General features: G+C 40.7%; 1 protein-coding gene across 4 annotated transcripts in view; it reads left to right on the top strand.

Moving 5' to 3' along the window:
* The window catches only part of ZNF827 (zinc finger protein 827), a 173,415-nt gene that overhangs the window by 130,301 nt on the left and 15,488 nt on the right, over window positions 1–27,626 (top strand). For all 4 annotated transcript variants that reach the window (XM_058550145.1, XM_058550147.1, XM_058550149.1 and 1 more), the window contains exons 9-11: window positions 22,290–22,427; window positions 24,946–25,117; window positions 26,219–26,385. In XM_058550145.1, coding sequence (XP_058406128.1) covers window positions 22,290–22,427; window positions 24,946–25,117; window positions 26,219–26,385 — 477 coding nt within the window. The remainder of the gene's footprint in view (window positions 1–22,289; window positions 22,428–24,945; window positions 25,118–26,218; window positions 26,386–27,626) is intronic.

The raw sequence follows: 27,626 nt of genomic DNA, 5'->3' as shown, positions 1-27,626 counted from the left end.
TGCTGACTCGGTTAATGTTCTTAGAATCTTGGGGAGTTGTATACACTGATTCGTAAGGAATCCTTTGATCAACTGGAAAAACTTCTCTGCTCAGAATGAAGGCAGAGAAGACATCTCACAGGTCAGATTGTGTGGTTGACATTCTCAAGATGATGACATTAACTCCTCTCAGGCTATCTCCATGACACTTTCTAAATCCTTTTGCAAACAGCTGGATTCCAACATGGCTGCCTTTATTTGTGCAGTGGAAGAACTAGGAGTGATCCTGATACACTGTTTGCTGGCAAAGAAGTGATTTTCTTACCTTCTTGAAGGTGGTAACCAGCTTGAGCTCATTTTGTTCAAATTGCTGAGTTTGATGGGATTAGGCAGATTTCTAAAAGAAAGAATTTTAAATCTGTGCTAGGAAAAGGATACTTGTTGTTTTATGTATTGCTTTTAATCGACTTGGACTCTTAAAATACTTGATCATAACAAAGTAGGTGGAATGATGTACTGAGTTGGTGGCTTTCACAGTTTTTTGACAAAAACCCAGAACAAATTTCACATGTTTACGTTTGTGTATGTATATGTGTGTGTTAATTGACAATGTGAAATATATAGAAATAAGTTGGTTGGTTGATTGATTGAATGATAAAGATGGGTAAGTGAAACGAACTTCACACATGTACCACGTCTGCTATTTTCTAATCTAGTCTATTTTATTTCACTTTTTTTTAATGCCAGTGGAGACTCACTAAGTGCATTTCATGATCTACCAGTGAGTCATGACCAACAATTTGAACATCACTGGGCTAACTGGTAAGGAGACCTGGAATCCTCTCTCACCTTTGAGCTCCCTTCTGGCAAACCAAGGTCTACCAGTTTGGTGCCAGCTGCTTTGGTTTTGACTTAACAGGCTGGGTTGTGCCAAATACTCTGTGGATCCAAACTCCCATCTATATTGAGATGATTGGATCACTCCGGAGCCAGACCTTTGAAGCTGTGCCCCACTATATTAAAAACAGACAAAAGGAACCAAGCCCTTCCTGGTGTGATCTGGTAATAGTCAGCTTTGTATCTCAGTAGGAAAGAGAAAGTAATGCTGTTTTACATTGAGTGAATCTAATTGAAGAACAAATGTCGCTGAATTGCCTTTTGAAATCTTAAAGTAATGGCAAAGTGAACTTAAGTGGGAGGAAAAAGATAGAGGAAATTTTTTAAATTCTGTATTTAGCCATTAATTAAACTCTTAGAGTCCTCGGTATCTGAAACTACTCTCTGGTTTTGCACCTTCGTGGATATAGGTAACTATGACAATGCCCAGCCTTCATTCTTACTCAGCGTGTTAGATAAGGGATAAATGACCCCCCCTCCCCAGTATGTTGCCTTTAATTTCAATTTTTAAAAATAATCTCTTCCTGTGAATAGCCGATCATAAGATTCCCCCTCTCCTTCCTCCTCTCCACCCCCCACACCCCCCTGAATGGTAAAAGGCTCAGATTGAAATAATGGAGTTTTTTGGTTGCTGAAAATGATGGAATGCAGCAATCAGCTAAGCTAAGCTTTTAAAAGCATATATATTGAAAGAGAAAAGAAGATATATCTTGGATTCCACCCACTCCAGAAATCAGCAAAGAGAATCTCTCAATTAAAACATAATGTAATTTCCATCCCACCCTTGGGGCATTACTTCTGCTATGTTGATGAAAATGAACATCAAATTGATTGGCTTCCCACGCCCTGACAATCATTAATTATGCCAAAGGTACTGGAGACCTTCCCGAGGAGTGTAATGATGTGAAAGAAATGCAAGGTGACAGCTTCTTCCTCACCTCATCCCCGGAGTCCCATCTCAGGACAGGTGACGGGCCTGACGTATCTTTTTACAGTGCACTTCTCCCCACTCTTTCTAAGAGGAAAGAAATTTTGAAGGTATTATTTGCTTTGAATGAGCTGATCCCAGGGAACATGGAAAAGTCTCCATTCGTCAAAATAGATTCTATGCTAAGTATTATGGGAGATATCAAGGTAGAAGAACTTGACTGGTGGGGCTAAAAAAGCTAACTTATTTAAAAATACCTGCAAAAAATTCTCACTTATTATACACATATAATATCCAAATGTCTGAAAATATGGTGCTAGCAACATATAAGGGCTAAAGGAACTGGAAGTTTAATAGGGCAATGCTCTCTATTCTGAAAGAGTCAAAATTTCTATCATTAGAGTTTATATAAAAGAATCTTATTCATACATAGAGGATTTTTTTTTTTTGACTTCACATAGGCAATTATTTCCATCTTAACCTTGGATAGAGGAAGTTGGACTAATAGTTAAATGTGCTTGGAATTATGCCTATGACTTTTTTACTGCCTTGTGAATTTTCTTATTGAAAGCTCAGTGAACTTCTTAATTTAAAAAATAAGAATCAGCTCCTGCTCCTTGCCCCTGGTAATCACCAGGGCACCACTATCATCAAAGTATATTAAGGACCTACCTGTCTATATCCCTGCTAGAATTTAAATAGTCAGTCTCTGCTTTCTCAAAATCTGCAACCCTGGATACATGAAAAGTGTGGTTCTTAACTGGAGGTGATTTTGCCCCCCAGGGGACATTTAGCCGTGTCTGGTGATATTCTTAATTGTCATGACTAGGAGGCAGGTGCTCCTGGCATCTAGTAGATAGAAGCCAGGGATGCTATTAAACATTCTACAAAAATGCACAGGACAGGCCCTGCAATAAAGAATTATCTGGTCCAAAATTTCAGTGGTACCAAGGTAGAAACCCCACCTTAGGTGTTGGCAGATGTACATAAAGGGCATATTGAAAACTAAGAGTCACAGACCAGATGTACAAATTAAATGATATCGTTTCAACTGTGTATAAACATGTACTTCTGGAAATTTTTAAAGTTTCTAAGCTACAGTTTGATTACTTAATAGCTCTATTAACACTTGTGTTTGTTTCATAATAAACAACTGGGCAGTTGTGACACTATTTCAGTATAACAGTGGCCTGAAAAATAAGAATCAAATATGACAGAATCTTGCTCATGAATTATTAAAATCTCAGGAAATGGAGAATATGCATTATAGAGTAGGAATCCTACTCTCTATAAACTTACTTAGCATACTTTAAATGATAAAAAAAAAATTACATGTATTAGTTAGAATAAATTTTTGACAGCTGTACAAAGGCCAAAATAACAGGCTTAACTAAAGTAGAAGTTTATTTCTCTCTTATATGGCAGCCAGAGTGTAAACAGTCCAGGGTCGATGTGGTGGCTCCAGGGTGCTCAGTTTTCTTCTATCTTGTTGTTCTGCCATCCTTGGCATGTGGCTTCCATTTCATGGTCCAATATGGCTGCTCCAGTTCCCACCATCACGTCCACATCCTGAACAGCAGGAAGGCAAGAAGGAAGTCAAGGGCATGGCCCTCCCTTTAAGGGCATGATGTAGAGGTTGTACATATCACTTCTGCTCATCCTATTGTCTAGAACTTGGTTACATGGCCACACCTAGCTGTTAGGGAGACTGACAAAGTGTTTTGTTGGGCAGCCATGTGCCCAGCTAAAACTCAGGGGTTCCTTTATTAAAAGAAGAAGAAAAGCATGAATGCTGTAGGACAGCTAGCAGTCGCTGCCTCACATGCCTTGTCTTAGGTTAATTCAAGGTCAAGGAACCCAAAGACTGCAGAATAATTCCAGGTGGCCTTTGGTCAGGATAGATGTCACAGATTGTGACACCGTCTACGATGGCCCCTTATTTCACTGTTACCTTAATCATAAATCACACGAGAGGCAGTGCTAGTTTGGGAGCTAAACCATTAGGGTTCAAATCTTAGCTCTGCCACTTGCTAGCTAGAGTCGATTTTAGCAAGTTTACTTCCACACACTGTGCCTGGATTTCCTCCTTTGTAACTTGCTAGTGATGATAATACCTAACTTACGGCGTTGTGGTGAGGATTAGTGAAGTAATACGTGTAAAACACTCAGAACAGTGCCTAACATGGTAAGCGCTCCTAAGAAGCTCTAAACATTGTTGTTATTATTGTGGGGAATTCCTGCACCTGACTGATTTCATTTCAGCTAATTTAAGCCTTAACTTATTAAGCACATAAATGTCGTTAATTTCATTTGGTTTTAAAATCTCAATAAATATTTGTTGCTTTGATCTAATTTTGAGTTGTAGCCCTTATTCCCAATAAAGTATCAAAACGTGAGATTTGATTTGAAATGAAGACAAGGCTAAATTGGGGTAGATGTGGGCTTGAGCCAAGTCGAACCAGTGGATCGCCAGAGCAATTGATGAGTATGCTGTAAGTTTTCTCACATCAGAGCCCGTGGTGGACAAGCTGGAAATTCAGTGTAGACAACTGATGCTCCAGCTGCTTGTGTCAACTCTAGATAACATCACCTCACATCTCTTGATTTCTCAACAGATGTCAGAGATTTCTGGTTTGATCCAACAAAGTTCATTTAACTCGAGATAATTCTTTCTTTACTCCTCAGTAAAGAAATGTAAGAACTCATAGTGGACACATTGCAACTGAGAAGATCTACAAATGGCAGTCATTGTCTTATTTTCTGCAATATTTCAGATTTCAACATCTTGTAGCAAATATCCTTCCCTGACATTCTGCCTCATCAGCTGTAATAAGCAAATGACTAAAAATAAGGTTAGGATATCTGTAAAGCTGCAAACGTGTGTGTGTGTGTGTGTGTGTGTGTGTGTGTGTGTGTCAATGAAAATCCTGTGTTGATGATAGTATATTTAGCCCCTAAAGCACACGTGTTCATTGTTAGGCCATTTCATACTGTTTACTAGTGTAATTTTTGAAAGTAGTTCAGTGTTTTACCTCTATATCAAGTGATAGAAATGGCAAATCATGTATATTGTTGTATGGAAGGCAGGATGTACTTTCTACAGGCTGCAACAAACTCTGATGTGAATATGAAGTTAGTGGGGGCAGCATACTCCAGTACACAAACCTTTGTCTTGATTTTCTTCTCCAAGTCCCTTTGGTCCTAACAACATAAAATTTAATAGGATGATTCTACATCCATTTAAGCTTAAATTGAGTGAGGGGGAATAACAGTGACGTTTATAGCAATTCTTACTGTTTTATCAACAGAAAATGATGAAGACGACAAGTTCATACAATAATAGGGAAATGAAAATTATTTAGACTGACCTGTGTCAAAATATTTACTCGGCTGGCTAAAATTTTAAGCACTCAGGGCATCTGGGTTTAAGAAAAATGTAAGAACTTGCAGAATAAATAATTTCCATTTCTACCACAGATGTGTTAATCTCTTGAAACTCAACATATTACAGCATAATGCTTAAAAATTATTTGTGACTTGAAGAAACAGGCCTTAGACTGTTAATTCCTCTAAACAGAAGAAGAAGGATTCCACTCTTTTCCTCTTTCTTTTTAAAATACAGGAAACAGGCGGAGAAGGAGCAGATGGGAATGGGTACTGATGGCCTCATATTGTGAAGGAGCTCCAAAGAAAAAGGGGACAAAGTCTTTTTCCTGTAAGGCAGCACTTGTGAGGAGGAGGGCTATGATATAAATAATCTCTTAGAGTTCAAGGACTTCGCAAACCTTTCCTTGCCCAACTTGAATGAAGCATAAGTCTTATGTGAGTGACCAGGTGAACAGTCATAACTTGATAGGAAGATAATCCTCTGGCTATTATTATATAAGAGCAGTAGAGGGAGTGTCTGTAAAGGTCAACATGAAGCTTTCTAAATTAATTTTACCTAAAGGCAAAGAGTTTACCTTTAAGAGCAAGATCTGTACTTACTTTGTTCTATAGAGTCTGTTTTATCCAGTACAGAGAAACTCACACTCTGACTTAAACCAGATATGATTTCTTGTGTGAGACTAAGACTTCTAATTTTTGTTTGGGGATATTATACTAGGATTCCATTGGTTAATAATTATTGCAAATGTAGTCCCAGAATTGTGTGACTCCTAGGGCCACTGCCCCTAGGAGACCAAAATTCTTTGTAAAACAAAACACAGTGCATTTGACCTTGCCTGTGACTTGGCACGACCCTCGGGAGGACACCCCCAGGATGTGCACCTCTAGTCAGTATGTGTGGCTCAGTTCAGTATCTGTGAAAAGAGGACGGCACCTATGACATAGGTTTTAAGGAGGAACAAATGATATAATTTCTGTCAGGTACTTAGAGCACCTGGCACATCGTTAGCTCTCTGTAAATTTTATTATTGGTGCTGTTACCGTATTTCCTGCACAGGTGTTAAGAGGGTAAATGGAGAAATGATACTAAATTTTCAGAGTTGGTTAGAAATTCAGTTTGCAAGCAATAAAATAGGTGTCCCTTCCACACTTCTCCCCACCACCAGTTCGCTGCTCCTTGCTTCTGCCACGCCCCCCCCGCTCCCCCTCCATCCCCTTTCTCCGCCACACAACCAGTGTTACCAGTTTCATGGCCATCCTCCCAGAGATATTGTATGCACAGTCGAGTGAAAACATATCTGCATGTATCGATAGTTATTTTTGGAACATTTGTTCTTAAGCAGCCCTCCACTTGAAAGAGTAAAGAACCTCCCTTCAAGCTAATAACTGAAATGGGCAAATGAAGTAAGAGTCTCTTCCCTCCATGGTTGCATATGGCAAGTTTTTCTACCCTGTGAAATCAAGTGGTTCCGTCCTTGCCAATTTAACAGGATGTAGAAGACATTAGCGTCCTTTCAATAGGGTAGACACTGAGGCCCAAAGGAGTGGTTCACAGTGGACCTTATTACTGCATTCAGTAGCCCATTTTATCTCCATATAGAGACACGATCATTTAAGTACTTGGACCAAATATATGGATGCCCAGAATCAACAACCAATTCTCTCTTACGTGTTTTTATACGATTTATTAGCTGACTGGCTCCAAATTAAATTAAAAAGGAATTAGAAGCCTTAGTTGAGGAGCCATTGGTATAAGACACCTTACTCTAGCTGAGCAGGTACAGCAAAGAATTTCAGAAAAATGACAGCTGCTTCCACGTCCCTTCTTTTAAACGTGCCCTTTACCCCACACACGTGCGCCTAATCAAATTGTGATTTAGCTCTTCCGCATTCTGTCACCTCGGGCAAAAAGAGATTGGGTTAAAAGGGCATATTTACGATCATCATGGTGCCTAAGTAATGTGGTGATATTATCTATAAATAATGCAGTGAGGGAAGAGCAGACGCAGTCACTCCTGTAAGCTGCTGACAGGGACTCTGAAGTCATTTGGCAAGCACACGTGGTTAATAGACGTAGTCTAGGTGTCATAGTTTGCCGTTTTGGTTAAGCCGTCACTTTGGAAGAGGAAGTAGATGTGCCAGTCCATTTGAAAGCCCTGCCTTTGAAAAGCCACCTTTGACCCATGGTTACCTGCCAGACCAGTATTTGGGGTTTGGTTAGTTATTTGGTGCTCTGTTCTGCTGTGAATGTTACTGGTTTCCTTAACAGTAGAAATGACTGTGCATTGAGTCTTGACAGGTAAAGAGCTTTTCCATTGGCCTTTACTGGTGTTGGGTATGTGTATGCTTTTTAAATGAGAACCATAGATATCTCTAGAAGTTTCACCTGACATTCTGTCCTGTAAGATTAGAATGTGACCACATTTTCAGCGCAGACGAAAGCAACAGGACCTTGAGGCAAATTCATACGCTGAAAAAGCAGCCATACGCTATTGAAATCAGCATGTGGCAGTGTTCCAACTCGAGGAGCATTTGTGAGTTCTCATATTAATATTAAATGCAAGAATCTTTGTTCATGCACCATTAAGGTTACAAATGTGCACATGCCAAAAGTGGGAAATAACAGAAAATAAGATTCTCATGATGACATCTGTTCTCCACTATAGTACATGTTCTATAATACAGTATACGGTTTGAAGACTGATTAGTTATGCAAAGGCTGTGGTATGCAGTGTGATTAAGAACCTGAACTTCAGCATGTGGGGAGGCCAGGGGGATGGGGTGGAGAGGGCACTGAGCTAAGATGGGTTCACTCTCAGTCTGGATTTTACTGTATGACTTTAGGCAAGCAATTAGCTGACCCACACCTCAGGTTCTCTATAAATTAGAAGCAATAATGTACCTTCTCTCTAGTTCACAGAAAGTGAGACAAAGATTCTGCTGAGGTGAAGTCTCCAAAGAATGTTGAACCTCCATTATCAAAGTTAGAGGTAGTGACTTTCTGTTATGGAGTGGGAAATGGTGCTACAGGGACAGGTTAGGACTTCTCAGCCTTGTCTATTTGCAAGTGATTTACATAATTTACATATATCATACCTTCCACACTGTAACTCCATTCTGTTCTTCAACAGGGACATTTGTGTTCAAGGCAGCTGTTAAGGTTGTATTTTCATCTGAGACCATAAAATACAGTAACACTTGCCACCTAGGAAAGAGAAAAATTAAACACATGACCTTGGCCTCCTTAGGACCTCGTCCAAATCAAGGTCATCAGCCTATAAAAATCTCAAAGCCAGCAGCTATCAGCCTTTTTCTACTTTGATGCAGAGATTAAAGATCCTTCACAAAGAGAGGTGACATGCCCCATGGATACACTAGAGTTATGTGCAGTAAAAGGGAAGCCACAGAGTGCATACTCTTCCAGGTTGGGTATCCTGGGTTCAGATCCTGGCTCTACCTTATACCAGCTGTGTAAGAACAGGCTAATTCCTTCATCATTCTGAGCTTTGATTTCTCTCATCTATAAAGTGAGGATAGTAATGAGACCAATCTTAATATATTGTAGTGAGGATTAAATGAAATAATATAAGCAAAGGACTTAGCCTTTGCACAGTACCTGGAACAAATAAGTCCTGAGTAAATCTTAGCCATGGATATTCAAATTATTGACAATGATATTATTATGGAGATGGCCTATTTTATTTATTTAATGTTTGCCAACTGTTTTGCTTATTAGCAGCAAATTAACAGTGCTGCCAATCATTATGACATATTTTCATAGGAAAATACTAACAATCCTTTCCTTCCTCTTCTAACTAACAAGGTATTTCCCAATCCTATGCCTGTGATCCCTCTCTGGGGAAAAATAATTAAATAAACCAACAAACAGAAATCTCCACCATATAAAAACATATAACTCTGCCTAATCAAATAGATAGTGTTTCTGGGTTAAAGAGAAAAATATTTGTGATCAGTGTTGCCTTAAAATGTTAAATCTGCCATCAACTAACGTAAATTTTATAATGTGCAAAAACCCAAGGTCAAGAGAAAGGCAAAATAGAAGAGTTATATTTTCTGTTAATACAGAATTCAATAGATTAGGAGCAGAGAGAGAAGACTGAAAATGTGAAACTGGGTGTAGTCACACAAGAATATTGCAGTGTCTGGGAGCTGATAAGGGCTTTAAGGAAATTTAGAAATCTTTAAAGGAATGGATGATATGATCAAGGTTTGTTCCTAAGAAAAGAGGACCAGAATAATTGAGAATACCAGTGGATTCCAGTCTTAGTGAAGAGAACTGCAGAATCCCTAGGGGCTTACTTGAATAATATTTGGAAATGACTGTGACTTGAATTTAAAAAGAAACATATTAAATATTTTTAAAATACTCTATAGGTGTGATTCATAGCACATCCTATAATTTTAGGAGTAAATGGACATTAAAATTTTAGTATTTTAGAAAGTATGAATTTTTATATTTGAGTATTTTAGAAAGGTTAAATTCTTTAACAATGGTGGTCTGCTATTTTCTCTTCGTTTATTCATTCCCTCGTTTATTCAATAAATATATATTGAGCACCCAGTTCAACAATAAACAAGAGAAAAAAGGGAATTCTCCTATTTTCCCAAATAATGGTAACGTTCTCCCTCAAGTTGTTCTCCTATGTGGCCATACTTTATAATAATTTGTAGAAGAAAACTCTGTTGGGATTAAAGATTCGCCATCCCCTAATACGGTCATGAGGCAGCTGCACATTTGAACGTCCGTTCTTTTCCTTCCCTGGGAAAAGTTGAAAGAATGGTCGTTACAGGGTCTTATTCTGGGGCAAGTGAAAGCTGACCTGAAAGGAGTTTTATAATTAAAATTTACATAATTGGCGCTCATATTTTTGATATGCAACAAGCCGCCAGCAGTAAAATCCTAGGAGGAGGCCTGAGAGGAATCAGGCAAGAGAAATGAAGAGGAGGCTCCAGGGTTCACCATTCCCTCTCCGTCTAGGTCCTGGGGGAGGCCTTTGGGTTGGCTCAGCAAAGCCCCCTTTAAATTTATGTGATCAAAGATGCTTCTTCTTTATGGTTGGTGAATATGGGAAAATTTAAAGCGCAACAAATCAAGATTGTAGCAGATAGATTTGTCTCTGGTGAAATAAAGCAGAACTGTTAGATTTTCTTCTTTGATCTTGTAGTATAATCGTATATAATGTAATGAGTGGTTAAGGGTATATTGGCTTTGGAGTCAGACAGACTTGGGTTTGGGGTAGGCTGTCACTTACCAGCTGGGTGACCTTGAATTCACTGTTCAACCTCTCTGAGCCTGATGCTATTTTTGTTGTCAAATGAGATGGTAATAATAGTATCTAATGCACAGTGCTGTTATAAGGTTAAGTATAATATGTGTACACTGCATAGTACCATGCCTAGCACAGTGGTAAATCCTCCGTAAACATAAGCTGTTGTTTTAATTATGCATTATCTCCTTAATATACTTTTAACAAACTCTGATTTTGTTTTGCACAATGGAGATAAATTGCCAAAGTGAGGTGAAACTAGTCATATACTTTAAGCCTCTATCTGTTAGAATTATGTTCAGCTTAACCACAGTAACTTAACCAAATGGAGAGCTGTTTTTGCTACATAATAAGGAATTCAGAAATAGGCAGTATAGGGCTAGTGCAGCTGTCTGGGGACCCAGCTTCCTTCTAATTTTCTGTTCTTCTACCCTTATTATATGGCTTTCATCTTCATGGTTGAAAGAGGGCTGCTCTACCTGCAGACATCCAAGGAGGACGAGCCCAGGGTGAAAGGCCTTTTTACAAGACTGTCTTTGTTTCAGGGAGCAGGGGGGAGTGTCAGAGAGTTCCCTGGGAACTCTCACCTGTATCTCATTGGCCAGAACCATGTTTCATGGCTAGCCCCTAACAGCAGTGGAAGGTGGGAAGGAAAGTGCATGTTTTTAACTGGGCACATTGCTACCCTAAAAAAATAACTGTAGGTCTGTTGGATATTGAGTAAGCAGTCAATAGTGTCTGCCACAAAGCCACAAGAAGGACACAGCTCCCAGGCCTGATGGTTTTCCAACAAAGATTTATAAATGTCCTCAACATTGGGACATTATGAGGGCATTTGCCAAGATTTTAAGTCCTACCATCATCATTAAGAAGAGAGGTAGGTGAGGCCGGCCTGGTGACGTAGTGATTTAGTTCGCACGCTCCTCTTCGGCAGCCCAGGCTTTGCAGGTTCAGATCCCGGGTGTGGACCTACACACCACTTATCAAGCCATGCTGTGGCAGGCATCCCACATATAAAGTAGAGGAAGATGGGCACGGGTGTTAGCCCAGGGCCAATCTTCCTCAGCAAAAAGAGGAATATTGGCAACAGATGTTAGCTCAGGGCTAATCTTCCTCACTAAAAAAAACCCAAAAAACAAAGAGAGGTAGGTGGTCATTGGTCTATGTAACTGGCAAGATAATAACCAAAGTCCCTTAGAAGTGACTCTTGAATTAATGTTGTCAGTTCGCTTTTATGTTGCAATGTAAAACGGGGTTGCCATTTAGTTCAACAACCATGATCTTGGCGATGTGACTGTCTTACTTATTCAATAAGCATTTATTGAGAATCCACTGATCTTGGAAATACAAGTAGAGGAACAATGTAAAAGCAAATCCAAATTCTCAGTGAATTTTTTTTTTTAAGGTTAAGTTCTATAGAGGTGACCGACATCAAATGGCCTAGATTCTGCCAGGGATGCTTTATGGTTGGATACTGAGAGAAGTTCCCTGAGGTGCTCAAGTTCTATGTGATCCGCCTCTGGAATTCGGGGTACCAAGTCCTAGCCATTTTCTGTTACAGAGGAATCAAAGTCCAGTTTTCTTCTATTGATTTAAAATGACCTACATGAAAAACCAGATGTGGAAAATATGTATGGTTCTTTACCAGTTTAACAGATGACAAGTCAATCAGTAAGGATTCATTGAGGCCTGGCACTAAGCAAAAACCGTCGTCCAACTTTTCTGGGTTGATCCCAAGATGTTTACTAAAAACCAATTCCACAAACTCTCCTTGGTTGTAGACCCTGACGTTGATTTGTTATGGCTGAAAAGAGCTTGAATAAGACTGTGGGGTAATTACTTCAGTTTTTTGGGGCTCTATTTCCTCATATGCAGAAAGAAAACAGTGAAGAAGATGATTAAGGTTCCTCCCTGAACTAAGATTTGGGGCAGGATGGAGACTTAGTTACTATGGAAACCTTGATTCTGTTACTCGACCCCGTGTAAGTTGTGGGGTGCACTGAGAGGTTCTAGAATTTTATGCCTTGGTTTCATCTTCATGGAAATAAAAGAGTTGGATTCAAAGAAATCTGAGTCCTCTGCTTGATCAAATGTTCTGTCAAGTAGAATTCGATAGAGCTCCTTCCCAAATTCTCCCAGATGGGTTTACTTCATGGAAATTTTTGGAGAAACACTTGATGGGTTTCATCTTCCCAGGACTGTGTGTGGACTTCGCTAAGTCTGTTAGGCGTTAAAGTTTGAAATGAGCCCAGAGACGATCAAGGCTGCGAACTCTTTTATGCTTAAGAATCTCCACCCAGTGTTTTTAACTGGGCACAGATGGACAAAAACTTTTGCTAAATTCTGCCATCTTAGCTGTTCATTAAATTAACATCTTGACCGGCAGAAAATCCCATACTTTGGGAGAGTATTTGGAATGGTCCTTAAAAGGGAATTTGGTTACACCAAGACCTGCAGAGAGGTGGTCATAGGGAACCTAATAGATCTGTCAGGACCTAAGTGACCCTAAGTTGAAGTGACCTTTAAAAAGAAAAAAAATTTTAAAGGATATGGAAGAATTGCAAGCACTAGAGCAAAGATATTAACCCCCAAAGTGTCCTAAACCACAGCTGACTCCTTATTCACAAGCAGCCTTCAGAAGGTAGCAGTTTATTTTAAGCAGAGCCCCTGCACAGCCCATGAAACCAAAGGATGGAGCTGGTAGGGCCAAGGTCTAACCAGAAAATCACATTCCCGGCCTGGAAATGACCTTGTAAGTGTTAACCTAACAGGAGTACGGACTCTGAATGCAGAGGATTTCAGAATTTCAGTTGAGATATGCCTCGAAACTCTCCAGGCTTGATGATGAAAGAAAGAAATGATCAAAATACCATCTGTCATAATGGAAAACCCAAGGGGCCCCAGAGCCTCTTCCTCATTGAGCAGCCGATGCAGATTTAGTCAATCTGGACAGTTATTTATGTGCTGAGGTCACATGTTGGCCAATCTTTTCTTACGGCTTTAACCAAATAAAGCCTTTTCTCTCTATATTTCTCTTGCCAAAGTCAGGTTGAGAGATGGTTCTTTGAGAGGATTGTTTCGACAGGAGATACAGGGATCTTCTCACACAAGCAAAACTCACCAACATAGCCAGACGATACATCAGTCAGGGGGCTAAGTGATATTAAAACTGAAAAGAAGCAAACTGAAGTTTTTTCCTTTGCCCCTCTGGTTCTTTGAGTTTCTGTTCTTTTTTTTTTTAATGCTCCCCAAATGTCAGCGAAAAGCCCAAGGGAACTTTCTTCAGTAATAACTAATTTACTTCAGAGGGGACTGGCTTTTAAGATTCTCCCATTCAGTCTTCCTCTTGTTCCTTCTTTATTCTGATTTTTGCCGTGTTACAGTTTCTAACTTCTCTGGAGATGTTCTCAGCTGACACCTTCAAGAAGAGAGACAGAAAGAAATCCTAGTGTCTGTGAATTGTTGCTAAATCTGCACATGTCCACTTGTAACCAAGAATATTAAACTCAGAGCCAAAGAACAGGAGGAGAAGAAAAATCCTTTCCTTGTTTGTTGTAGACTTTGGCATTGATTCCATATGGCTTGGAGGAGCTTCAGTGAGACCATGGGTCTAGTCTCTGCCATCCCAGAGTCGCTGGCCAGGTTACCTGGGGCAATTACTTCAGTTCTCTGGGCCTCCATTTCCTTATATATAAGAACAGAACATTGAACAAGATGACTGTTAAGGTTCCTCGCTGAACTAAGATTGGGGGCAAGATGGAAACTTATAGAAACCTTGATTCTATTATGCAACCCTGTACAAGTTGTGGGTTGCCCTGGAGTGGGAAAGGTTCTGGAATTTTATGCCTCAATTTCATCCTCATGGAAATGAAGGAGTTGGATTTGAAGAAATCTGAGCCCTCTGGTTGATCTAATGTTTTGTCAAGTCTGTGAGGCTCCCTCTCATATTCTCCCAAACGCGTTTATTGCATGGAAATTTTTTGAGAAACACTTGATGGATTTCATCTTCCCAGGACCTGTGCATGAAAGGAGACTTGTCCCCTTGGATCACCAGGTCATAAGAGGCAGAGTTTGGCATGCTGTCTCTTGGTCATTAAATGGCCTCATCATTATAAGTGAGAGGACTCAGTTCACCATAAATGGGAAGGGCTAAGAGCCTTGTATTGGGAACACTAAGATGGGGTGACTCTCCTTACACTCTCTTCCTCTCTTCCTGTTTTTCCAACTGTACTATAGGGATAAAAGGGCTAGCTCGTGTGCACCTCTTTACTTCATTTAAAACGAGAACTTGTTTAAGGAAGAGGAAAAGCCCCAAATGACATTCAAGGCAAAGACTATAGGTGAAAAATGGAAAAATATCTGATCAAATAGTACCAAGTAGCCAGGAATTTATGGAAACAATTATGGATATCCCAGGAATCTGAGTATAAGAGTATGAAGAGAAAATAAAATGCTTGTAGGAGACAAAATTCTCTGAGACTCTGTGTAAAAGAATGTATTGGCATTAGATAAGTATTATGCTATAAAAGAAATGAAGAGTGCACAGCAAAGGAAACCATCAACAAAATGAAAAGGCAGCCAACTGAATGAGAGAAAACATTTGCAAATCATATATCTGATAAGGAATTAATATCCAAAATATATAAAGAACTCATATAACTCAATAGCAAAAAAAAACAAACAATCTGATTTAAAAAATAGGCGGGGGCTGGCCCGGTGGCGCAAGCGGCTAAGTGCGCGCGCTCCACTGTGGAGGCCCGGAGTTCGCCAGTTCAGATCCCGGGCGTGCACCAACGCACTCCTTGGCAAGCCGTGCTGTGGTGGCATCCCATGTAAAGTAGAGGAAGATGGACACGGATGTCAGCCCAGGGCCAGTCTTCCTCAGCAAAAAAAAGGAGGAGGATTGGCAGATGTTAGCACAGGGCTGATATCCTCACAAAAAAAAAATAAAAATAAAAAATGGGCAGAGGACCTGAATAGAAATTTTTCTAAAGAAGACACACAGATGGCCAACAGGTACATGAAAAGATGCTCAACATCACTCATGTCAGGGAAATGTAAATCAAAACCACAATGAGACATCACCTCACACCTGTTAAAATGACTGTCATCAAAAAGACAACAAATAACAAGTGTTGGTGAGGATGTGGAGGAAAGGACGTGTGCTGTTAGTGGGAATGTAAATTGGTGCAGCCACTGTGGAAAACAGCAAGAAGGTTCCTCAAAAAATTAAAAATAGAACTACCATATGATCCAGCAATTCCACATCTGGATATTTATCCAAAGAACATAAAAATACTAATTTGAGAAGATATATGCACCCCCATGTTCATTGCAGCATTATTTATAATAGCCAAGACATGGAAACAACCTAAGTGTCCATCAATGGATGAATGGAGAAAGAAATTGTGGTGTGTGTATATATATACACCTGAAACTAATATAATGATATATATAATGGAATATTATTCAGCCATAATAATAAAAGGAAATCTTGCCATTTGGGACAATATGGATGGACCTTGAAGGCATTATGCTAAGTGAAATAAGTCAGGCAGAGAAAGACAAATACCATCTGATCTCACTTACACGTGGAATCTAAAAAAAGAAAAACAAAAAAACAAACTCATAAAGAACAGATTGGTGGTTGGCAGAGGCGGGGGAGGGGGGTGCGGTGAAATGAATGAAGAGGGTCAAAAGGTCCAAACTTACAGTTATAAAATGAATAAGTCCTGGGGATATAATGTACAGCATGGTGGCTATAGTTGATAATACTATATTGTATATTTGGATGTTGCTAAGAAAGTAAATCTTAAAAGTTCTCATCACAAGAAAATTTTTTTAAGTGTAGTGACAGATGTTAGCTTGACTTATTGTGGTGATAATTTTGCAATATACAAATATCAAACCATTATGTTGTATACCTGAAACTAATATAATGTTATATATCAATTACATCTCAATTAGAAAAAAGAATGAAATGAAAATCTGAAGTGTACATTTGCAGCTATTTAAAATAAAAGATAATGAGGTATGGTAATAAAGATGAAAAAGAGCAAAATTTTAAAGATAATACCTATATTCCAAGCTGTTTCATGACTTTGGACTGATTTAAAAGCAGTTGCTGTTATGTGTATTTTTCTGTTGTATGTTATGCTTCAATAAAGTTTTTAAAAAGCAAATTCCTTAATAATCTAAAAGAAACTTTTTAAAAGTTGGGGTTTTTTAATAGAACAAAAGAAGATAATTAAGATGGGAAATGTGCTCAGCTGGCTGTACACTTATTGCTGTTGATAATAGATATGGAAAGTTCTTCACAGGATGCTGGCGTTTGGAATAAAGCTTGTCAAAGGCCAGAACCTAACATCCAAAATTCTAAGACCAAGAGCAATCATGGGAGGGCATTTCAGTTAAGAATGTCATAGAAATGTAATAGAATATAATAGAAAACCCAAATAACAGTGACTGAAACAAACAGGCTTACTTTCCTCACAAAACAAGAAGTCCAGAAGTGGGTGGTTGCTGCCGTTCATTCAACTACTGGAAGATGCCATCAAGGACCTGGACTTTTCCCATCTTTCCTTTCCTCCATTCTTAGCAGGTTGGCTTTCATTTTCATGCCTCATAGTCACAAAATGGCTGCCATAATCCCAGGCATTTCCTCTGTGATCAAGGCAAGATAAAGAGAGAAGAGGGCCAACACCAAGCATATCTTTCCTTTTATCGGTAAAGCAAAAGCCTTCTTATTGGACAAAACTTTAGCACATGGCCACCCCAGCTGCCTCTATAGTGGGAATGGGCAGGGGAGACAGAAAGTTGAGAATGATTGTTGGGTTAACCAATAAACAGTGTCTGCCAGAGAGTTTGTCTTGAAGAGAATAATCCTGTGGCTTGTTATTATTGTGAAGAAGTAAGGATATAGAACCTTTGGGGATATGGCTCATGACTGTAAACATTTCCACTAATAAAATCATTAAATCACAGTTCTTGGGTTGAGTTAAAACACCTATTCAGAAGGCAAATAGCCTTATTTTTCACCCTGAATTGGCCGTAAACCTTAACTAATGCTATTTCCAGGCCTCAGTCTTTTCCACTATAAAATAAGAATAATGTTTATTCCCTGCCTCACTTGGATCCTTTCACTTATTCATTTATTCAACAACTATATACTAGCACCTACCATGTATCAGGCACTGTGCTAATGCTGAGGATGCACAAATAAATAATGCAGAACCCCTGTCTCTAATGACTCACATTCTAATAGAGAAGGGAGGCCAGGAACATAATTATTGAACACTGCTGCATGTTGGACTATGCTGGGTGCTTTATATTATATATATATATAAAATATATATATAATATATATATATAAAATATATATAATATATATATATAATATAGAAGATATGTGAACAAATAATATAATAGGTAAAGTAGTGAAATAGAAGTATTCATAAAAAGTGCTTTGGGACAGAAAAGGGGAAATGACTCATTTTGCCTGGGGAATTGGGGAAGCCTTTACCAAGGAGATGAAATCTGAGATGGGGCTTGAACATGAGCTGGACTTTGCTGTGCAAAAGTGCTGGGGTGGGAGTAGCTTCTGATGGAGACATAGTTGATTCAAAAGCATTGATGGCTTGAAAAGGACTAGCCTGTTCCTGAAAGGGCGAGTAGCTCACTCTGCTGAGCACTTGGGTGGTGGGAGGTGAACTGGGGAGCTGAAGGTGGGAGGTCGTGGGAGCTGGATTGTGAAGGACCTCAGAAGCCACGTGAAGGAGTTTGACCTTGGGGGAGCCATTGGAATACAGGACAAGACATGATCAGATTTGTGCCTCAGAAAGATCATTCCGGAACCTGTGAGAATAGAGAATAGAATGGAGAGAGGCCGGTAGCAGAGAGGCTGCTTAGAGGCTTCTGCAAAATTCCTGCTGAGAGATGACTCAATTAAGGCAGTGAGTTTGCCTTTTTTTTTTTTTTTGGTTTCCAAAATTCGAAGAATAGGGGCTGGCCCGGTGGCGTAGTGGTTAAGTTCTCGAGCTCCGCTTCCCGGCGGCCCAGGGTTTGCAGGTTCAGATCCCCGGTGCAGACCTGTGCATCACTCATTAGGCCATGCTGTGGCAGCGTCCCAAGTACAAAGTAGAGAAAAACTGGCACAGATGTTAGCTCAGGGAGCATCTTCCTCAGCAAAAAGAGGAAGATTGGCAACGATGTTAGCTCAGGGCCAGTCTTCCTCACACACACAAAAAAATTCAGAATAGAAAAACTTTATATAAAGCTATGTCAGTTTTAGCTTCCACATTCTTGTCGACACACACACACAAACCAAAACATGGCATCTTTTTGTTAAACCCGTAGCGTGTGACCACAGTGGTAGCCAGGCCAGTTTGTTCGGTTCATCGTGATGGAGATGGAGCATGGCGCCTGCATTTGTGAATCAAGCTTTAAAATGCGCACCCCACAGGACCACTGTCCGAGGTGGTTTCCTTAGTGTAGGGTTCCAGTCGGTATTGCTAATGCATAGAGATTAGTACAGGCCTACGTATCAGTCTTTACAAATATGTATCAATAGGTTCACAATTTAAATATTTTAAAATATTTTTGTAACTTTCGATCATCAAGAACTGTAGAGAAAATGTGCTACTCTATTCTGGAATGCCTCCTCGAGAGGCTGCGGTGGCACTTGGCAGCTCTCAGTGATGATGTGGGCCAGTCCTCCTTCAAAAAGGCAGACCGTAGACATTTTAAAGCTTGTCCTCACTGGGTGTCCATCACATTCAGATCTCACTCTAGAACGAGATGGACAGCTTTTGGTGACCGACGGGATGTGTTGAAAGACAGAGAGAGAAGAAGGATAATCAAAAAAGATTCTGAGGTTTCTCACAAGGCATTGAGGTGGCACCATTCACAGGAAATGTGCAAGAATGTGGCATCTGCTCACCTCCATTTCAGCTCCGTGAAAAGAGGAGCTGGTCTCGACTTCAGTACTTGTTTTGTCAGAGTAATACGCCTCTTCCCACTGCGCCACCACTCGCACCCCACCCAGCTGTGATTCCAAGGTCATGTTCTGGAATAAGGCTCCACGTGGCCTGTGGCTGCCTTGTTCCCACGTGTAAAATGAAAACAGGTGGCGGTAGAAAATGCAGACAGCAACGGGGAGAGGAGCCAATCTCTGAACGAGGCTTGGGATCCAGGCACAGGGAGATGGCTGCCAGTCGTGGACACCCTCATAGTGCCTAGGCATGGCTGCAGGATGTTCTTTTTGCTTAACTGCAGCACAGTCTTCATAGTTTTAATAGTTTTCTAAGGCCAGTGGAGGGAATTGGACTTCTTATGATGCTTCAACTTCTCAAGTGCATGACTAATACTTGAAAGAATTATTAAGAGATTTCTTTATTTTTAATTGCATCTACTTGTTTGGTATGTGACCCAATTAATTCATTCTTGTTGTGAATGTATTGGAAGACCTTGTACCCTCTTGACCTCTCCTTATGATTGTGACTATCATCCTCCTTTGAAGCACTGTTTCGATTACACACTTAAAAGGAACTACTAAAATACCCTCTCGTCGCTGCGTGGCCGAAATGCCCACTGCTTGGACTCAAGGACAGTCATCTGAGCGGGGTTCTTGTCCTCAGCCTATCAGTGGCCTGGACCTCCCTTTTCAAACTTTCCCTTCCCCCACAACTCCCCCCCTTCCCCTTTACAGGTTTTTAGTCACACATTCCTACTTTAATGAGACTGCCTCTTCTCCCTGAGGCCGAAAGAGCTATGTTTTAACAAACATAGGTAAATCAATAAATGCGCCTTATCAGTGTGGAGATTGCTGGCAGGTGCCTCACAGCAAACATTATTGCAGTTTCAACATCATCTCCACCCCCCTTCCAAACATACATTTGTTTCTTCTCTCTTTAGATTACACTATCAGGCAAATCTGCATTCAAATGAAAATTGATCCGGTTGACTCACCCAAATGCAGGTGGAAGCCTGTAATTGGGAAGCGGTTTTAACCAAATTGTGTGCAGTAAAGTTCTTTGTTCTGATGTTGTCTCTGTCCAGTGGTCTGAGCATTTTCGTCTGCTTGGATCTTGTGAAAAGTTCTTTCCACCATTTAATTATCACCACGTAGTATGTTGTTCTATACAACAGTACTGTGCTTTAAGAGCATTCACAGTAATTTACTGAGGTAAAGGACAGGATAACTTGGTAAATTATTTGTCTTGTTCTTCAAAGTGAGGCCTTTACAAAGGCCTTTTAGTGGCCCAGACAAGTGTCCTCTTGGAGGTGTTCCCTTGGTACTCTGTCACCTATCTTTGTTTGTATAATCCATTAAAGTTCAGTGAGAAGAAATATGGATGAGAAAATTAAAGGTAATCTTATGGATGATGATGAGAAAATAAAATTTTTTTAAGATGACAGGAGAATGTATTAACATCCACTTATTTCATTCATGGCTAGGAATTATGTACAGATAACTAATGGCACTCACCAATTTCCCAAGTATGATGAGACCTTTGGGGAAATTCTAGTGCACTCTTGCATTAGGGAATTTTTTTGTTTTGTTTTTTAGCTCAGGAAGATCAGCCCTGAGCTAACATCCGTGCCAATCCTCCTCTTTTTTTTTTGCTGAGGAAGACTGGCCCTGAGCTAACATCTATTGTCAATCCTCCTTTTTTTCCCTTTATCTCCCCAAGGCCCCAGTAGATAGTTGTATGTCATAGTTGCACATCCTTCTAGTTGCTGTATGTGGGATGCCGCCTCAGCATGGCCGGACAAGCAGTGCATTGGTGCGCGCCCGGGATCCAAACCTGGGCCACCAGTAACAGAGCACGAGAACTTAACCGCTAAGCCACGGGGCTGGCCCCCCATTCGGGAGTTTTATGTGGCGTAGTATCTTAGTCCGTTCAAGCTGCTGTACCACAGACTGGGTGGCTTATAAACCACAGAAATTTATTACTCTCAGTTCTACAGGCTGGAAGTCCAAGACCAGGGTGCCAATGTGGTCATATGAGGGCTGTCTTCTGGGTCGCAGACTTCTCCCTGTGTCCTCACATGGTAGAAGGAGCAAAGGAGCTTAGTGGGGCCTCTTATATAAGAGCACTAATCTCATTCATGAGGACTCTACCCTCATGACCTAAGCACCTCCCAGAGGTCCACCTCCTCATACCATCACCTTGGGGATTAGGATTTCAACATACAAATTTGGGAGGAACACATATATTCAGACCATAGCACAAAGTATGCAGTTGTCATCACTGAGTCTGTGTAACGTAAGTTCCTCATTAAGGATTTTGCACAACCCAGACATAGGGCAAAACTTTTTATCATAAAGGGCAGTGAAAGTGTATTTCCTTTCAAGAGATCGAACCATTTGTTTTCATATCAGAATCTGAGATTCAGCATTCTTGATTTATTGTCTTGCGGCAAGAGTCCACATTTCTGGAATTTTAACATGCAACTCAACCTTTCACTCATTCAACACATATTTATTGAGTACCAACTGTATATGGGGCACAGTGCTACACCATGCTATTGACCTACTAGAGGGTTTAGTTGGCTGACCTTTAATGAGAAAGAGAGAAAACACTGGAGACTTGACTGAAATTGGAATCCATTTTCCACCACAACTTCAAGAATGGCTTTCTTAGAGACAGGAAATCAGCATGAAAACCAGAGGTTACTGGGACTTACTTGCCGTTACCAGCCACATTCTTTAGAAGGAAGCCTCTGCTCAAGTCCTGAATGTTGACTAAACTGAAATTTGTTCACATTGCCTTGCTTATTCCTCACGATGCTCTGTTCTTTTGGTGCAGAAACAGAAAAGATAGTACTGGAGGCAGGAAATGGATTGCCATCCTGGAAGTTCAATGACCAGCTTTTTCCCTGTGACGTGTGTGGGAAGGTGTTTGGCCGACAGCAGACGTTGTCTCGACATCTCTCGCTGCACACAGGTAAGTCAGGGCCTGCCTGCTCTGCCTTCCCCATTCTGGAGCTTCTCTAGCATGAAGAAGCTGAGTTTCTCTAAGAGAATTATAACAGGGGGTGGTGGAGATGTTTTTATCCTGACATTTTCAAGGCATTTTACCTGGCATGTTCAAAGAAGGTCCTGGAAAGGGTTTTTTATTTGTATTCGAAGGACTCAGAGAGTTCAAGCAGGATTGATGAGAAAAGATACACGTTTAGGTGTATCCAGATAAAATTCCTCAACTTTAAGGAATTTATTGCTGCCATCTTGAGGGTGCAGCGGATGGGGCTACACCCCATCTTATTGGATTCATCTTATTGTGGTAGTTGGGAGCAGTGGGAGGACAGAGCACCTTGGTGGAGAAATGGTTGTTGTCTTTATTTACATAGAAATATGGTTCAATTTTGAGCCTTGGAAAAGGGAAGGCAACCAAGTTAAGAAGGAGTAAAGGGGGAATAAATATTAACTTAATGCAGCAAAAATAAGTGAAAACAAATAGAAATAAGGTAAAATCAATTGTAAACATAAAGCAAGATGGAAATAATAAAATGAAGTATTTCCATTCTTACACTGAAGATCAGACTTCTTTAAAGTTCAGATGTATCTTATTTACAGGAAATGCGAAACAAAATGATAAAATAAAGGTTTTGTATATCACTCAAAATAACAAAGAACACAAGACAGGCAGTATTAATATGACAAGATTAATTTTCTCCTTTTCTATATATTTAATATTTTTAATCTTAAATATTAAACCATTAAAGACAAAATTTAGTCATATACTTAGTCACAAAGGAAACTTTAACATGTTCAAAAAAGTGGAGGTTTTATAGGCCACATTCTCTGAGCATACTTAAGAATCAATAAAATGTCCTATGTAATTGGGTCAAAGAAAAGGGAGAAAATCAAAATGTAAATTGCAGACATCTAGAAGGAACAAAAAGGAGAACACTTCATACCTAAACCTGGAACAAACAGCTACAGCTCTGATCAGAGGAAAATTTATAGACGTAAATGTTTTAATTAGAAGAGAAGAAAGAGAAAAATAAAGGAACTTAGCATTCATCTTAAAGATTTAGTAAAAGAGCAACAAAATCTACAAAGAAGAAAACCATAAAATAGATAAGTCCCTTTAAGCCTGATTAAGAAGGGAAAAAGAAGCAAAAATATTCAACATTAGAAATGAAAAAGGAAACCTAATCATTAATACAGATGCCATTAAATTTAGAATTATTGGAAAATAAGGGCAGCTTCCTAGCCAAAAAAAGCTAAAACCTTAGATGACATAATTTCAGCAAAATTTCCAAAACTGACCCAAGATGAGGGGGAGAATCTTAAGTAAATCAGTTACCAAAGGGGAATTTGGAAAGATGATGAAAGAGATACTATTAATAAAGGCGTCACGTCCAGAAACTTTCCTACATGGGTTCTTTTTAACCTTTTGAGACTAGGAAATTCCAGTATTATTAAACCTTTCCAAATGGTGAAAAAAGGTAGAAAGCGCAACAGTTCACTTGAATACCAAAACTTAATAACCTCGCTTATTAATGCAAATGCAAAAAATTTTAAAGAAAGGACTGTTTCTCTGCACTGTGCAGTCCTCCCCCAGCCCTGCTGGCCAGGACCACCAGTACCTCAGATGTTGGGGACCACCGTATAATAATGATGCCTTACATTTTGTTGCAGAAAAGCTTTTTCCATGTTCTTTCTGTGAAGTAGGTAAGACAGATATTTTCTTTAAGGCAAGCCCAATATTACCAAGTAAGAGCTAAGGATAGAAAATGAAGTTGTTCTTTCCTACTGCTACGGGTTGTTGCCTTTGTCTTTTCCATGAAAAGCAAAGCCTGCTCTTTCTACTTTAATTTGCTTGATTAACCAAATGAATTCAGAATGCCACTCTGGAAACAGTCCTGAAACATTGTCAGTTTTATGAGAGGGTTTTCATTAAGAAATTAATTGAAATTTTTTATTTATGTAAAATGAAAAGTTCCAATTAAATTATTTCACACGAGTCATTTTTTTCCCTTTAATTTTATTAGTTTTTTTTATTTCTGGGCTGACCCAGGCCTGGAGCTTAGGGAATATGATGGGGCTTCTCTTACACACCAGTCCTCTGAATGCTGTGTGTCACTCCCCACTACCCCCGGCCAAGCACCCACCCTCGACTGACACATGGAGAGTGCGCGCACATGCACACACACACAATATTCTTTTAGCCCATATGGGTCTCCCCTTATCAGGAAGAGGAGCCTGTGGGTGTCCAGGAAAAAGCAGATGTTCCCATTGCCCTGGGACTTTCTTTTATCTTTGAAAATATTATTAATACGGGAGTGACCTGCTGCGTAGACTTTTTAGATATTTGCAATTCCAAGGTATTCTCTTTGTGCCCATTTGAAATGAGATTTGAACCTCCTTTCCTTGATACCTGTAAGTGATCTCTTTCAAGGTGTTGGGATTTCATTTTTGAGAGCGGTTGGGGTTTTTTCCTGTTCCTTCTCCCCTAGAGGAAAGAAAATACAAATGCCACTTGTGCCCCTATGCTGCTAAGTGCCGTGCAAACCTGAACCAGCACCTGACCGTCCATTCGGTGAAGCTGGTGAGTACGGATACTGAGGACATCGTCAGCGCCGTCACCTCTGAAGGCGGTGACGGGAAGAAACACCCTTATTATTACAGGTGAGCTGCGAACAGAACCCGCTAGTCTGGCCTTCCCAAACTTGCTCAAACACTCCCTTGCCCGTCTGCTGGGGCATCCGGAACAGGCACCTCTTCTCAGTCGTAGTGTTGACCCTCGTTTTAATATTTGCTTTGCTTACATCGAACCCTGCAGTTGTACTGACTCCGCTCTTGGCTTGAGTGGCTCCAGGAGAATTAATTGAAAGGGAAGTGGTCTTGGAGGTGGCTGTCTGAGGTGGAGCTCCAGAGAGCGGCAGGGCTCTAGAGATTATTAGCTTTTATGTCTGTGCAGCTGGGAAGCTCCTACCTTGTAACTGAGCACCTTACTGCTTCCTGAAAATTGTCCTAAGGAAGAAAAGACGAGGAAAAATAAGTCTGAGAATCTTAAGGAAATAGCCCTGAAAGCATATTTTCCCTTGGTTGTGTTGTGCTTTAGTACCTGGAATTTTATTTTCTCTTCCATATTCAACCAGGAATCAGTACTCGGTTTGGTTGCTATAAAATCCCAAGTTTCAGGCTCTCTACTGAATCTTGCCCAAGAGATAGGCCCTACAGATTGGTGGAAACTTGTTTTTGCACGAAATGTCTCCATAGATGGGTGGCTTCTACGAGGAATTGTCACAGACAGGGCTTGCTCCTGCTTGGAGTGCCTCCAACAACGTGCATGTGCTTTTGTTCCTACACGGAAGGTGTCCAGAGCCAGAGAGATGCTCCTGGGGTGTGCGGGGCGCTCCGAGTTTATCCGTGTACCAGCACCACTAACATCTTGGCAAGGCTGCCCTGCATCTCTTCACCCAAAGGAATCAGTTAGGTGATGTGCAGCATCTGGAATCTGTAATTTTAAATTAACTTTATGATTATTTGGCATCATTATAGCATATATGGGATTTTGTTACATTATGCTGGTACTTAATCCATTTGGCACAGTGACCACTCCAGAGGCATCCCAGAAAGCAGAAGAATCTTCTAGCACAAAATCTTTCGGTGGGAAGAAAACGTGTGTAAAAGTCCAGTTTTCTGAATATAGAAATATACCAGTTCTATAGGTATTTAGAAGTATCACTCTTCTCTCTCCCCCTCTTTTCTTTCATCATCTCATAGCTGTCACGTCTGTGGATTTGAGACCGAGCTCAATGTCCAGTTTGTCAGCCACATGTCGCTCCACGTGGACAAGGAGCAGTGGATGTTTTCTATCTGCTGCACCACCTGCGACTTCGTCACCATGGAGGAAGCAGAGATAAAGGCTCATATTGGCACCAAACACACAGGTGACCATCCCTGTCGGTCCTTCTCACCCTTCTCTCCTCCATCCCCCGCCACCCCAGAGTGCCTGCCCACCTGGCAGAAGCATCTTCATCACCATGCAACACTGACATTTCCTTCCTCAGAAGGAAGGACTTCCCCAGGGTAGCAGAGCCACCTGTCTCTGTAGCCATAATGCCATTGCCTGGCTCAGCTTGTGCCTCACTGATCTGAGGACTTTCAAGTTCAGATGCAGTTGAGACGGCTGAGCTGTGTGCTTGTTCCTCATCCTGGTCGTCATCGTCACAGGTAGCAGTCATCAAGTTCTTAGACACTCCCAGGCTGGATCTCATTTAAGCCTCATCACAACCCTCCGAGGTCGATACTATTGTTAGCATACTACATAGGTGGAGAAACTGAGGCTTAACAGAGGTGAGGTATTCTGTCCAAGGTCAACAACTAGGATCTGACCCCGGAAACTCATTCGAGAGCCTGCTCTCTGTATCATTGCTCTTCTGACAGCCTCCTCGCAACACTTGGCAGAGCTTTGGACCTTTCTGTTTTGCTGTCCCATGGCCCCGCGCACCTAGTTCTGCAGGCTCTGCTCCTCTCCCATGAAACTGCAGCCCTGACCCTGTCCATAATGACACATGGCAGGTCTGCTCAGGGGCAAAAAAACCCAGATTCTCCTGAAACAACCCGATCACTCTCTAGACCATGGTCAAGACTTGGCCAGTGCTCGCCTTTCATTTACGGCTCTTGCCATTCTGGTTAATTTCTTCCATTTAATGATGTTAACATTTTGACATCACTGTGCAATTATCCTCTCACAAGTGATGGTTACAAATGACACCAGCGTGGAGTGATTAAGTGAGAATGAGGAGGAGCTCCCCCCCCCCGGGTTGTGCGGTGCTTACAAATTACGAGCTGATGTTGCTGACTGCCAGCCCTGGGTGCTGGGTCAGCCCCTCGCATCGTCGGCACTTGAAGGATTCGGGAAGGGGAATTTCCCTGACAGTTGCGCTGACGACGTGCACAGCTGAGAAAGATCTCTCTGTGCTTTACTGGCCACTTTGGCTCTGTGGTGCCAACAGCAATAAAAGCTTGTTTTTGTCAGTAAGTTGAGCAGCTCTGACTTGGAGGTCTGCAGAGAGCCGTTACGCGGAGTGAGAAAGTGCCGTTTTTACAGTCGGCTGTCTGACCGTAACCACATTAGCACAGTGGGCAGCAGGTGAGCTGGGAAACCCACGTCGAAGACAAATTTAAT

This window comes from Diceros bicornis, chromosome 11 (assembly GCF_020826845.1).
Source record: "Diceros bicornis minor isolate mBicDic1 chromosome 11, mDicBic1.mat.cur, whole genome shotgun sequence".
NCBI classification, from domain to species: Eukaryota; Metazoa; Chordata; class Mammalia; order Perissodactyla; family Rhinocerotidae; genus Diceros; species Diceros bicornis.
Note: the sequence above shows the minus strand (reverse complement) of the source record. Positions and strands in the feature narration are given on the sequence as shown.